General features: G+C 40.8%; 2 protein-coding genes and 1 long non-coding RNA gene across 12 annotated transcripts in view; 2 read left to right on the top strand and 1 right to left on the bottom strand.

Annotated features, from left to right (window-relative positions):
• The window catches only part of ERICH1 (glutamate rich 1), a 68,124-nt gene extending 65,781 nt beyond the window's left edge, over positions 1–2,343 (bottom strand). The window contains exon 1 of one of the 3 annotated variants that reach the window (XM_027892437.1): positions 2,303–2,343. In XM_027892437.1, the coding sequence (XP_027748238.1) occupies positions 2,303–2,324 (22 nt within the window). In that variant the 5' untranslated portion in view covers positions 2,325–2,343. The other 2 variants (XM_027892438.1, XM_027892436.1) reach the window with 2 other exon arrangements.
• A 339-nt stretch (positions 2,344–2,682) lies between these two features.
• DLGAP2 (DLG associated protein 2) overlaps positions 2,683–15,127 on the top strand; it is a 457,096-nt gene continuing 444,651 nt past the window's right edge. For all 8 annotated transcript variants that reach the window (XM_027892460.1, XM_027892444.1, XM_027892443.1 and 5 more), the window contains exon 1: positions 2,683–2,787. In XM_027892460.1, the coding sequence (XP_027748261.1) occupies positions 2,770–2,787 (18 nt within the window). In that variant the 5' untranslated portion in view covers positions 2,683–2,769. The remainder of the gene's footprint in view (positions 2,788–15,127) is intronic.
• On the top strand, positions 4,092–12,797 carry LOC114061721. Its single transcript, XR_003572193.1, has 2 exons — positions 4,092–9,272; positions 12,126–12,797. It is a non-coding gene; the product is annotated as an uncharacterized LOC114061721 (long non-coding RNA).

Here is a 15,127-nt window from a genome sequence, read left to right as displayed (position 1 = left end):
ACGTTGAGTTTAAAAAATAAAAATAAAAAAATATTTAAAATCCCTCAATATCTCTATTGAGAGGTAGGTTGCTCTGAAACAATTACAAAAACGAAAATAATGTTGTCTTTTTCTGCAAGAATTAAGCTGTTTAATACCTGATTTAGCCATCTAAAAAAGCCAACAGGCCCCTCAAACTAAGGAACTGCAATCTCCTTTTAACCTCCTTAAGAATCCTGCCCCAAGCCACCTAATTCATCACAAAGAGGCAAAGTAGCAGTCCTCGTAGCAATACTCTATTTAAAAACATTTGCCACTGACAACTATCAGTTGGTCACATTTACTTTCCAGTTTAATCTCTTATATAGGAAGCATCCTGTAGTACCCCTAGATCATCCTTTGTGCAGCACACTACCTTTTGTATCATTTCTTACTTGCAGTTATAGTCGGCAACATACACTACATCTACATCAATACCTTAACTCTACTCGTCAGTCTTTATACAACTCCCTGTGACAATGTTACTTTGGGGTAGCACAAACTTTCAAGAATGATGACTACTGCTTTAAAGATGCAAGTAATGATGTTTATCAGTTACAAAATACGCACTCAGCTGTCCCAGACGGAAGAGTCATCTTGTTGGTAATACATATTATGATAACGGTTGTAAATCATTGGTACATTACCAACTAAAAGACAAAAAGCACCCCAAAACTCAAAAAAAAATGCACCTTCTCAGTTAGACCTGACCCACTCTTTCCTGGTAGAATGAAGTGCCTGCACTGTGGCTTTCTGCTATTTAGATTCTCCTAAACGACAATCAGACCCATCACCTACAAGCTGCTGACCATCCCATTTATTCTGTTTTGTGGCCCAGTTCTGCACAAAATAAAAAGCTTAACTGTTCACTTGTAATGCAGGTAGAAGTCTGTCTTCAGCATCTTCAACCTACTTTTACAGACAAGAGCAAAACCAACCTTAAAGAGAAGTGTCTAAACTTTCTTTTTCAGTTTTTTTTTAAGTGCATATATTTGCACACAATAGAAAGTCAACAGTTTTCATATATGCTACCAACTGCAGAGGCTGATCACATCATGTTGTAAACTCTTCCAATTGTGTTATTTCCTCCTGGGTGAGCGTGTGGCATCCTTGTATTTCTCACTGTATTTTCTTCTCAATCTTGTCATCGCTCGTTAGTGGCTGAATAAAATGTGAATGATTTCTAACTTTACACAGTAAAGACAGTCACTCAGCATGATAATTTCGCTCTCTCTGCCACACTACCAAAACAAGTGGTTCTTTATTTTACCTTTGATTTTAAACACTTTGAGTGCTTTAGAATTTGGATCCCTCATTTTCAGCTCTAGAGCCATGCATTCATTTACAAGTGAAAGAACTCACTCTTCCCAATCCTCAAACTTTCTTCCAGAAGACATCAATTTATAATTTGTATCTCCAAAGTCTCAAAACAAAACAGCTACTCCTCCATTTATCACGTGAAAGCTGCATCTAAAACACAGAGAACACTACTTTGTATTCATGTTTTCTTCAAACTATCACTAGTTACAGTCAGCAAATAGTTCAAAGACTAACTCTAGCTGACCCGTTTCACTCTCAAGTTGTTATCCTCGCATGAAGGATTCCAGTTTCAGGATGCTGGAACTGTCTGAAAATGCAAAAGCCAGCCACAGGGTGAGCATCCAGCCCTACTCAATCCCTCTTAAGAAAGAGATACCACTTACAGAACACCTGTAATTTTCATACTGCATTCTTCCTGAGCAAAGCCACGTCTTCTAAAACATAAAGATAAACCGAACGGACTGAAGTTTTGCTTGGACAGCAGAAGGCTTTTATTTTACTCTTTGTAATCATAGTACCATAGTTATTTCAGAACCGAGCTGACTCACTTTAAATAAGCCAAGTTAGATGGTCACCAACAGCAAGTAAGCACACATGCATGCGCATACTGAGAAAAAATGGTATTATCTTAAAATACTTAGTGACTAAAATGCAATTTTTATTTGCTACTTCTCCCCCGCGCTGCCGGGAGGAACAGGCAGCAGGAGGACCCCCCGTGGTACGGCGGGTGCGGGGCAGGAGCTCGGCAGGCTCAGCCTGGCGGCTCCGCGCACCCACCGCGGCCTCCCCCCTGCCGGGCCCTCCCGTTTCCCACCGCCCTCTACCGCGGGAAGGCTCCGCAACGCGACTGGGCCGAGGGCAGCCGCGCCCAGGGCCGCCACCACAGCCCCCTGGCTCCCTCCGAGCCCAGCCGCGGGAGCAGCGCGGCAACCCCGACCCGTTCGCCCCGTCAGCGTAGCCTCACCTTCCCTCCTGCTCTCGGCCATGGCCCCGCGGCCCCGCCGAGCCTCCCGGCCCGCCCCCGCGGCCCCCCGCAGCCTTCCTTCCCGTTGGCTGCCGCGCCTGTCCGTCACGGCACGAGGCGGTGCCATTGGCGGAGGATGCGGTGGGGGCGTGCCCGCGCCGCGGTCTGCCCCGCCCCCTCCCGCCCGGCGCCATGCGCGCGGGCTCCGGCAGGGGGCGCGCGGCTGCGCAGACCGGCGGGGGTGCCCGTGCCGCGCGCGCGGGAGCGAGGGCGGGGGTGCGCGCGGGGCGCGCGGGCTGGGGGGGCGCGCGGGGAGCGGCGCGCGGCGGGCGGGCGGGCGGCGCGCGGCGGCCCCGGCGGGCGAGCGGCGCCGGGGGACGCTGGGCGCGCGCCGCTGCTCCCGCTGCCGGCGCCTCCTCAGCCCCGACCCGCCGCAGCCGCACCCGCCGCGTTCATAATGCTCTAGAATGTCAGCGCTGAGAAAGGTAGGCAGGCAGGCAGGGCACGGGAGGGGAAGGCAAGGGGCCGCCGTCGGGGCGCCAGGCGCGCCGGGCTGCCCGCGGGGCGCCTCCGCCCAGGCAGCAGCGGGAGCCGGGGGTGCGGGTGCCGCGCGGGCACCGCCGCCGTCGGGCACGGGCGGTGGGGCGAGGGCGCGCCGACCGCGCCGTCGGTGGGGCTGTCATCCCCCTCCCCGGTGCGTTCGGCGCCGCGCTGGCCGGGCGGGGGTCGCCCTGGCGGGTGGGGGTCTCGGCTCGGCACAGCCCGGGCAGGACGGCTGCGCGGCGGAGTGCCCGGTGCCGGAGCGGGGGAGACAGGGGAGGGACGGCGTACGGACCCTCGGTGCGGCCGGTCTGGCGCGGGGGGGCGGCGGGGCTGGGGATGATGCCCGCGGAACCGCAGTACCAGCGGCGATTTAAATTTTGGAAGAGCAGGATCTTCGGGGCTGCCCCTCGAGGAAGGGTCGGGCAGCCGGGGCTGCTGGCGGACCGCCGCCCGCACCGCTATCCCCTGTCGTTTCCCGGCCACCGCACCGGGGGAAGGTGCGGGTACGTCGGAGGGGCCGCACTGCTCCTCCCGGCTTGTCCAAGTGCCCCGAGGGGCGGTCGGGCGGCAGGCGCGTCCCGCCCGTTCCCCCCGTCTGCCCCGCCGCGGTGCGCGGGGTCGGCGCGGCCGAGGGGGCCGCGGGCGCGCAGCCCGAGCGCGGGGGATGCGCCGGGCGCATCTGCCGCGCTGCCCTCGGTCACCGGGGCGATCGCGGGTGGCTCTCGCCGCGGGGAGGGCGGCGTTCGCGGGCAGGTTGGCTGAGCGTCTTCGCGGCCCTTTGGAACACCGTCTGCCGGAGAAATAAAATGATGACCCCGCATCGTAACGGGAGAACGGGAGCGCAGCGCGCACCAGCCCGCCTCTCCTCCTGGAGCGGAACCGGCAAAGCCGCCACTTCGGGCGGGCGGCCCCCGCCGGCCCGGCCTGGTGCGATGCGGTGGGGCCAGTGCGGGTCGGTCCGGAGGGGGGGAGCGGGGAGAGCACTCCAGCCAGCGCGAAGTGCAGAAAATGGGCTTTCTCTTACGGCACCGCTTTCTGTCGCCTTCGTAACCTAGTTCCTTCCGCTGCTGGTGCCCCACTTCTACCAGCGGTGCCGGTGCCGTACAGCTTCGCATTTAGCCATAAATCCGTAATATAAGTGGTTCGGCCTCAACTTTCCTCAAACTTACGAAGGTTTCTAATTTGCAGTGACAACCTATTGTTTGTTTCCGATTGTGCTTCATTACGGCATAGGCTTACACAGGCTTAATGTGCCTTGGGAGCAGGTGGTATTTGAATCTTTTCCAAATTCAAGCCCTGAGATGGAGAGCAAGTGATGCTGTCACTCTAGGTGATGTGAGCCCAAGAACAAGGCTGCAAAACTCAAGTGCCTTTCTCAGTACTGGAGTGTTTGGTGACTATCTCTGCTTCAGAGTAGCATCACAAGAGGAGCACTAGCAAAATATTCAACACTGAATACCTCTAGCCATTTAAGAAGTAGATGACTGCAAGTGGGCATCCTGCAACGAGCAAGGGTTACCTCAATGTGACCGAGTGCAGATCCGAGTGCAGACGATAGAGAAATCTCGTGTAGGGTCTTAGTAACTGAATGCTTTTTACTCTGTGATGTGTCAAACAAGCATACTGATTGTACTGGATGTTTTAAAAAGCGACTCTAGGGTAGAGCAGGGTACTATTTTATAATGAAAATGTGTTTGAGGTATCATCAGTCTGTCATGTTTGTGATTAGTTGCATTTTCATCTTTCTGTTTTATCTGGAAAACAAGTAAAATAGGAAGAGTAGCAAGTTTTATATTTCTGTACTTTCAGCAGTATAGCAATACTTTCAAGTCATTTCCAGATGGTTTGCACAAAACACCTTCTTTCAGAACTGCAAGTTTTAATTTTACTGTGTGTAGCTATTTTTACAGTGCTAACCAGATCTTATAATTTATATTTGAAAGATTGTTCCCTCCCCCATCATTTTGCATACTTTTCAAAATGTCTGGTATGTGGTTAAAATGGACTCAGACAATGTTTAATAGTTTTATGAGTTATAGTGTAATGCATTGAGATTTAATTCTGAGTGCTCTCGGCAGACCCTCTGTGATCTGACATAATATTCCTAAGTTAAAGAATGTGTTTATTGTGCCATTGTTCAGTTACACATGAACTAAAAACTAGGATTATCAAATAAATTAATTGATTCTAATTTAGATTATTTTTAACTTTTCATTTTATTACTGTAAAGTGCTATTTGCATTTAGTTACTCATCTGTCTAGTTTGCACTAGAACAGCATAGGGCATACCTCTTTTTTAACTTTTTAGAATTTCTAGTCCCTCTGAAATGAGTTCAAATTTCTGGTGCGAGTTATGACAGAGTATCGTAAATCCTTTAAACTAGCATTAAACAAGCAGCAAACATAGACTGCTTTTGACAGAGGTGTTGAGGAGACTGAGTTTTGTCCATGTACCACATAAAAGCACACAGTCAAATCCAAGACATGCTGAATCAAGGGTAATATTCCTAATGACTTAATGACATTTGTGTGGGTCAAAGTCCCACCAGTATTAATGGTGATACTGTTGGCAAGGCCAACTGTTGAAACAAAAACTTACCAAAGCAAGACAAAAATGTCAAGGTCTGTTATGGCAAACTAAAAATTCTATTCTAAATGAATTTCAGTATTTGAAGGAAGTTACTTCAATAGTAATTGGTAGATGCGATAGGAGAAATATACCCCTGAATATGAAATTCATACCAGATCCTGAGTAAAGCTTGGATATTCATGTTCCACTCAGTGCCAGGCAGAGTGTCCTGCCTAGAAAGTACCCCCTGCAAGCTCTCCTGAATGTTGCATGTCCTGGTCCAGTTACCATGTCACAGTTACAAAAGGGCTCTAATAGCAGAGGTTGTAATAGTAAATATTCATAGACACAGTCTGGATGACTGAATTTCAGCCTGATTGTGAGCTTTGCCTGGCTAAATTACAGACAATGGAGTAATTATTGGAATAGGTTTTGTGTGCCTTAACAAAGATGGTAAATGTTATTTTACACCTGCCTCTGCCAGGAACTTTTTTCCTATTTGTAATTACATAGAGTCAAAGCAATTTCCTTGTATATCTATGATAATCCTATGAGAAGTTTTTGTAATAAAAAGAACATAACCCCTAAAGTAACCCCCTTTTTTTATGAGGTATACCTTTGGGGGCCCTTTGAATCTGCAACAGTCAAAGAAAAACAGCTGCTTCAGTTCTACTCCATGAACAAGACAAGTCTTATTTGCTGCTTCACTTAATCAGTACAGTGAATTTGTTTATCTAAACATGCCTGGTGAACAAGAGGACCACTAATGCAGAAAGTTAGTGTTAGTCCATCAAGACTTTTAGTTCTTAGAAATGTATTATATGGGCTTCGTATAAAATCCCATTGATTTGAAAATGTTCTGTTTGCTAAACAGGTAGTTTTGTTTTAATAGCCACAGTAAAAAAAATTACATACATATTAGTTCAGTTTGCCTTGTGAAAATTCATAGTCATCCACGAACCATATGGCTTTCTTACCTCTAGTAAAGAAATAGCTCTTTGCATGGCAGATACAGTATGTCAACAGCTATAATCAAATATAAGTAGCAGTGGGCATGGATGAATCAGAATCTGTTTTAAAGTAGACCTGTTGGAGACCACAACTTCTCATATTTCAGTCCATATATATCTCCATTATAGAATTATTTTTCCCAGAACAGATTGTGGTTCACCACATCTACTTTCTGTTGGAGAGGCCAAAATGATTCATTAAAGTAAAATAAGTACTCTTCCCATGATATTTATTTAGGAAATGTCAAGTAGCAGTTTATTCATTTAGTACATGCTCAGTTATGATGAGAGGATGGAAATCATTGCAGTTAGATTTCTCAATCAGTGTTTCCACGCATGCATATATATTTGGTCTCACTTTGCTTTTATCTGTTCCTCACTGTACTTTCTTAAATACTTCTTTTGTGCATAAAATTTACTTATCTTCCATGCATTTTCATTCCACATTTGTCACATTTCTCTATCCTTACCAGTTTTGAAAATGATCAGCAAATAGCTTCCAATATGGCATTGGCCTTAAGCCCTATAAATTTTTTTCTAGTTCTATAAGTATATATTCTTATGATCTAAAAAGACTTTCTTTCCACTTTTAATAGTAAAAATACATCAGCAGTTAGCAGACATACATGAGGTATACCACAGATGAAGGCTTTCATCTTACAAGGGGAATCGGTGTCTGTTATCTTCAGTAGATGCTACAACCACTGTGTGTAGATAAAGTAGATAAATTGACAGTAGTGGAACATGTCAAAAATATGATCAAATACATAAATAAATCCAACAAGAGAGAAATCAGTAATTTAGAGATTCAGACTGTATATACGCACAAATAGCAGAAAGAGCCAAAGTGTAAAACAGAGCTTTCTGTACCTCCCCATCTTGGATCCTTCATAGCTGCTTCTTCTCCACTCAAAATCCTTCCACCACTCTCGATTTTGCATCTTCCATCCTAAATACTCTCTTTAAAAAGTAAATTTGTTATGTGAGAGGAAAGAAGAGCATCTTAGGGTTGTCAGATTGACCTGAGCTCAGTCTGAACACAAAAAGTTCTTGCAAGTCAAAGTTTATTTTAGGAAATGTAAAATCTTGATGATGATGTTAAAAGCAGTTAGGAAAGTGTAAAACTAAGACACACAAAGTTAGGGAGGAATTGGACACCACTCTTATGCAGTGGTCATTTAAGGTATTTCTGATACATATTTCATCTTGGAAGCTGAGAGGCTGTTCAAACAGTGTTCAGCCTCTGAAGTGCTGCCTTTCAGAGGGAACAGCTCCTCTGCATTGCCCTGGAGAGGCAGCAGGTCAGTACTGAGAATAATAATTCAAAATAGTTTTTATTATCTTTCTTCTTTAATTTAGGAGATACTGTATTTTCAATAATCCCTAAGGTGTGGGGAGAATGCAAATTAATTGTTTAAGCTTGTCGGGAATCTAATTTTCCTTAGCATGCCAGGTTTTTTTAATGTGTTGATTTCCTCCATGAAATTTATTTTTCTGCACTGGAGGTCAACTGCATTAGTTTCCTCTGATTCTTTGCTTCTTGACAGTATGACTTGTAATGTGAAACTTTTAAATACCTTAATAATGTTATGCAAATTACATACCATAAGATATCTCCAAAGTCTCCAGCAATTCTCCTTCTTTTGTAACTGGATAGACTGGTGACTTTTCATAGAAAACATGTACGATATCATTAATGATGAAGATAATTAACCTTAAAGGAAACTTGTCCAAACCATTTCACTTTTGTGTGGTCATTTTTAGAGCTCATGCAGCTGCAGGAATACAGAAGAATGTTATTGTATTATTTGGTGCTTTATTGGCAATGAGGAGTAGAACGAACTTCCCAGCTTTCACACCTGCCTTCCAGTTTCACAAGCAGCCTGTAAAAATAACCTGAACAAATAACTTCAATTGCCACAAGTGGGAGGTTATTTTTTAACCTCCCTTTTTTCCCGCTTGAATGGCAGACAGTAGTGAGATAATCTCAAGTAGTTACTACTCCTTTTATTTCTTATAAGAATAAAACCCAGAGGATCTTCCACCTTCACATCCTTATTGATTTACGACTTAATGAGTCATTGGGATGTAAAGCTACAGAGCATTTTATTCTATCGAATTTGTCTAAACAGAGTCCAAGTGAGATAAAAGACAACACTTTTGCTTCATTCATGCAGAGTGAAATTCTTTCCAAAGAGCATCAGTATAAGGAGACCTTTATCCTCTGTGCAACAGCAGATTTCACTTAAATGAACAAATATATTCTTTAGTTTTAGAGTTTGATAACAATTATCTTCCCTGATGAGCAGAAAGGAGGACAAAACTTGCTTTTATTCCTTTGATTTACTTCCCTTGATTGTGCAGTGTTTCAAATCCTGCGTAGTTGAAGCTACAAGAAGAATCTGGGCCTTTTTTTGATGCTAGAAAAGGAAATGAAAAAGCATAACCAAATGTCTTGAAAAGACTCTTGTCTGTCTGAATTCTTTATCATACTTTTAACCAGGCTTCCTCATGATAATGCCATGTAGAGGAAATAGTATGTAGACTTAATAATGTTCATTTTTTTAAATTGGGATGTGAAGACCATCACAGCAAGATGTTGTGTATCAGTAAGAACTATTAATATCCTCTAGCTGGGAAGACGATGGGCTCCCATTCATAAGAATGACATGAACTTCACCTTCCCTCTGGAGGAGAGTTCAAGCCCCTCTGATGTTTCCAGCCCTTTCTGGCTGCAGGACATGAAACTGATATTTTCTTTGATGGCAACTTGTGGCTTTGTTATGCAGCATCTGGCCTGGTTTTTGGCTATTTTGGGATTATCTTTGCCATAATGTTTTACTTAAAGGTAAGAAATTTAAAAAATATGATTATGTGTTCCTGTTATGCATTTTACGTATGATAGTTCCATTTTTATTTGAGTCTGAGGTTTTGATCTCACTCATTTGACGGTTTCTTTACAAAAAGTGTAATTTAGGAATAATTACTATAGCTTGTATTCATACCAAAAATTAGTTTTCAGAGCTAGATAACTTACTAGACTTAAGAGAATACCTTCAATATATAAGAGATGATTTTTAAAATAACTATTGTGATTTTTTTCTTAGTAGCTTAACAGAAATTTAAATTTCCTGTTTTCCTTTCTGGAATCCAAATGGATAAACAGGACTGCTGGGGTTTTTTCCCCTCAGTTTTAGTAGATTGAGAAATCAAAATGTTACACATAGACTAGGCATAGCTCCTTCACAACACAGTTTATTTAAACTGCAATTTACTACAATTTGTAGACCAGAGCAATTTTGTCACAAGGTCCTGCAGTTTATAGCACAATATGCAGAAAAGGCTGCAGTACGTATGAAAATGTGGCATTACTTTTGCTGCCAGTCCTGAACTGCATTGAATTCTTAGAGTCTCCCATGTCCATACATGTCAGCTTTTATTCATTATGCAAGAGGTGAGTATAGCAAGTGAGGTATTTTAAAAAGAAATTGTTTTTATGAAGTTGAAAAGGGATGCAATTAGTCATGATATTGTGTATTTTTATAATAATATGGGTGGTAGGTAATTTGATAACAGTTTCCTTAAATGGTAATTTGTAATGTACTCCTCAAAAATCTAAACATAAATGACACTTGTAAAGGAAAAAAAAAGTTTCTGTGATTTTTTCAGCCTCACTCCTCCTTTAGTAAAGTGATGCATTCTTATATTGTGTTGACTTTTCTCACAAAAACTTGAACTATCTATATTGCGAGGTTTCAGCTACAATGAGATTTAGAAAGTTATATATTACTTCATGAATTCAAAGGCACATAGTGACCTTTGAAAATAAGGAAATAGATGACCAAGGTATTACAATAGATCTAAATAAATTAAATATTTGGAAGTTACGTTATTTTTCTTTTCAAATTCAGAACTGATAGATTAATTTTGGATGCGTACCAAAGTTTTTGTCTTTCTCCCCCCATAAATGTTTCTCTACAGCTAAAATAACTTGTTAAAGGTTAGGGAAATAAGTGGAAATATTCTTATATTCACCAATAAAATACCTCCTATAGTAATGTGTGTTCATTCTTGAGGTCGTTTATAGTGCTGTTAATGTTTTTTTATATTATTTCATTGTGAGTTACCTTTTTTATGTACATTTTTTCTTAATTATCGTATTTCAAAATGCCTTTTTCTTTTATGGTGCTTTTTGATAATGTGCATTCCTTAGAAAATGTCTTATTTGATTTATTAATATTTTTAACATGTACTGTGGTTATGATTTAGAGCAGGGTGGAAGTCATACCACTGCTCTTTGTCATGGATAAGTTATGCAGCACACTTCCTTTGCTAACCAATGTCAGGTCTCTGATCAATTCCCTGGGATATTTCGATTTCTTTTTACTTTCCAAAATTGCTGTTCTAAAAATGATGCAGAAAAAGCAAAATATAAAGCTGAGAAGTGCAGGGTATGCCAGGCTGTAGAATAATGCTTTGATCAATAAAACAGAAAAGTTTCTCCTATATAACTGCCACACTCAGATGGCATTCTCTTTCAAGAGCTTTCCTGGCATCTGTTTGTGAGTAACCTTCTATTTAGTTGTGCTCCCAAGTAATGTAATACATTTTATTTTTCTTTTCATTTTTCTAGAAAGATAACAAATGCCTTTTCCAGACTTCCTTTAATAGAATATTTTCTCTGCATTTATTGAATTCTTTAAACTGCACACCGTTATTTTAAAATCTTAGTGGTATGCCTCCTAACTTGATGGAATCTTGTTTAAAATGTTCTGACAAATGTCCATTTGTTACTTCACAGCATGTACATGGACACTGAAACTTAACAAACTAGCGTGATGCATGAGAATCACAAGAATGTGTGAAGCCTTATATTCTGATTACAGCCTGGAAATGAAATGTAACATTTTGATTCACTGCTTGAATAATCAGTGCTCTGGGTACAGCTTGCTGTGTTAACAGTTGTGTTTTCCTGCAATTCGTAACACAGTCTATCAGCTGAAGAGTGAGCAGACACAGGAGCAAGCCCAGGTTAACATTGGAAAAAAGGGAGAGTATTACGCAGGGGTTTAGGGAAGCATGTGATACTGCTTGGCACCAGAAGAAAAGAAAACAAATTATCAGGGATATAGATGAAAGTGCCTGAACATAACAGTGAAGAGATCCTAATAGGGCAGTACAGGGGATGACTGTTTTGGTTGCCTTGTTCTGGTTACTTGTAGCAGAACATCTCTTTCCTGAGGTATCATGCACATTTTGTGAACTGCATCATGCAAGATTAACAGACTTAAATGTTTTCATGTGTACAAGATAAAATTGCACAGACTATAGATAAACAGACACCAGCATTGCATAATGCATCTTGATATGTAAAAATGTGTAGAAGGGGCTCAGCTGATTCGAGGTAGCTGCCAGGCTGCGTTTGCACTGTTCTTTACTTGGAAAACAGATTGCCCATAAAATAGGGTAACTTATATTAAAAAAACCCAAGAAGATGTTTACTGCAAGAAAAAAATCTAATTTCAGTTGCATAATTCCACATAATTATGAATAAAACTTGCCTCTTTTTTCACCATCTTTCATGCGGCTGGTCCAAGTTACCATAAAGAAATATCTTAATCGTTATTATACTGAAATTCACCACGAAAACTCTGTTCTTCTTGACCAATGGAATAAATTTTTCTTATGTTTCTGATTTTAGAGCACAAGGAGCAAAGTATTCTTGGCAGCCAGGCTCTTCCTGTGTGAATTCTTGAAAGACATCAATGTGATTATTAGTATTGCTGCTTTCTTTTTTTTTTTTTTTTGAGCAAAACATAAAAACTTGCAGCCTTGTCCACCCTTTGTAAATATGTTCAACTCTTGTAATCACTACCACTGGTGAAATATCATCTGAAAGATTTGCAAGAAGTACAAAAACAAGCAACAATGTATATGCATGCAAGATGTCTCCATTAGGAAGGAATAATGGATATACTGAAATATTCTTCCATAAAAATGTCTCAATGCATTTCTTTTAAAATTGTATCCATGAAAATTTACTTGAACTGTCCAGTACTACTGTTTCTTTTGGCTGTGGCTATTAATCCTGTGTAGTTTGATTTAGAGGATTTTCTGATATTCTTTTTAGTTTACTGATTTCTCACGTATTGTTTTAACACAAATCTGTTTCAACCCATATACTGTAAACCTTTTAGAAAAATTATTGTATATATAAGCAACAACTTGTGATTACAACCAAGCATTTATATATGTTACACAAAGGAGAGTGGAGAAAGAGGTAAGATTGCAGACCAAACCGTAACTTTTCAACATCTTTAGTATCCTTAGATTTCACAGAAATTTTAAGAGTAATTTAAATATTTCCACTGGACAAAAAAAGATATAAGAAGTGATTAAAGTATAATAAAAAAAGTAAGAAGTCAGAAAATAATACAGAATTTATGATACTGAGCAATTAGTATTCATATAGTCATTATGAAAATGAGACTAGTAATAATTTCACTTTTTTCCATATGGAGGGAGTTAATGGTTCCTAAATGTATGGAAAAACACGTGAACTGAAAGATGAAAATAGTAGAACTGATTCCTATATACATTTAAATATGATACCGTGTCATTTAGTGGTTATGTATAAAATTCTTCCTCACACAGACTTAAAATTTTTATTTAGAAATCAACAAAAATAATTTCCTGTTGTCACCAGGAAATGACATCTTTCTGAATTTCCTTGATATTAACATTTTCATTGGTTCTTTTCCCCAGCAGGCAACTTGGAAATTTCAGCTGGTGCTGAAGTGATATATATTTGTGAATTCACGTAAAAATATATTCCACGTGTGTTTGTGCCCTCACTTTGTTTCTTGTTGCAGTAAAAAGGGCTGACTGATATCTCTGTTTCCATTTGTGGCTTGGTCACTATGAAAATTGCAGGGTTTCTCGTGCACAGTGGCAGTTTATTTGCTTTACCTGTGCTTAATTCTGTCTCATTTGAGTGACTCATGGAGTGACGAGAAAGCAGAATCCTCATTTTTGACAAGAGAAAGCATTCTGATAGTCTGGCTTGCACTTTTGGCTAAATGCAGCTGGGCTCCCATTAGTGCCCAGAATCACCTGAGGTGCCTTAGCATCTCATGCAGAACTGGCTGGTGCAGCAAGGTGTGGCTGGCATCCAGGTCAGGGCACCCAGCTCCTCTTGGGGAGTGCCAGCTGCCCGAGGTGGCCTTGCCCTGCCACTGCTGAAGAGCTCAGAGCCATGGTGGGGACTCTAGGTAGTCACCCTTTTGCCCTTCAGCCACTGCTCCAGAAGGGTCACATGTAATCCATGTGCTGTATCTGCCACCTTGATACATATCNTTTTTTTTTTTTTTTTTTTTTTTTGAGCAAAACATAAAAACTTGCAGCCTTGTCCACTCTTTGTAAATATGTTCAACTCTTGTAATCACTACCACTGATGAAATATCATCTGAAAGATTTGCAAGAAGTACAAAAACAAGCAACAATGTATATGCATGCAAGATGTCTCCATTAGGAAGGAATGATGGATATAATGAAATATTCTTCCATAAAAATGTCTCAATGCATTTCTTTTAAAATTGTATCCATGAAAATTTACTTGAACTATCCAGTACTACTGTTTCTTTTGGCTGTGGCTATTAATCCTGTGTAGTTTGATTTAGAGGATTTTCTGATATTCTTTTTAGTTTACTGATTTCTCACGTATTGTTTTAACACAAATCTGTTTCAACCCATATACCGTAAACCTTTTAGAAAAATTATTGTATATATAAGCAACAACTTGTGATTACAACCAAGCATTTATATATGTTACACAAAGGAGAGTGGAGAAAGATGTAAGATTGCAGACCAAACAGTAACTTTTCAACATCTTTAGTATCCTTAGATTTCACAGAAATTTTAAGAGTAATTTAAATATTTCCACTGGACAAAAAAAGATAAAAGAAGTGATTAAAGTATAATAAAAAAAGTAGGAAGTCAGAAAATAATACAGAATTTATGATACTGAGCAATTAGTATTCATATAGTCATTATGAAAATGAGACTAGTAATAATTTCACTTTTTTCCATATGGAGGGAGTTAATGGTTCCTAAATGTATGGAAAAACATGTGAACTGAAAGAGGAAAATAGAACTGATTCCTATATACATTGAAATATGATACCATGTCATTTAGTGGTTATGTATAAAATTCTTCCTCACACAGACTTAAAATTTTTATTTAGAAATCAACAAAAATAATTTCCTGTTGTCACCAGGAAATGACATCTTTCTGAATTTCCTTGATATTAACATTTTCATTGGTTCTTTTCCCCAGCAGGCAACTTGGAAATTTCAGCTGGTGCTGAAGTGATATATATATTTTTGAATTCACGTAAAAATATATTCCACGTGTGTTTGTGCCCTCACTTTGTTTCTTGTTGCAGTAAAAAGGGCTGACTGATATCTCTGTTTCCATTTGTGGCTTGGTCACTATGAAAATTGCAGGGTTTCTCTTGCACAGTGGCAGTTTATTTGCTTTACCTGTGCTTAATTCTGTCTCATTTGAGTGACTCATGGAGTGACGAGAAAGCAGAATCCTCATTTTTGACAAGAGAAAGCATTCTGATAGTCTGGCTTGCACTTTTGGCTAAATGCAGCTGGGCTCCCATTAGTGCCCAGAATCACCTGAGGTGCCTTAGCATC

Source organism: Empidonax traillii, unplaced genomic scaffold (assembly GCF_003031625.1).
Source record: "Empidonax traillii isolate 1590-97213 ecotype Southwest subspecies unplaced genomic scaffold, ASM303162v1 scaffold352:size1026972, whole genome shotgun sequence".
In the NCBI taxonomy this organism is placed as follows: Eukaryota; Metazoa; Chordata; class Aves; order Passeriformes; family Tyrannidae; genus Empidonax; species Empidonax traillii.
Note: the sequence above shows the minus strand (reverse complement) of the source record. Positions and strands in the feature narration are given on the sequence as shown.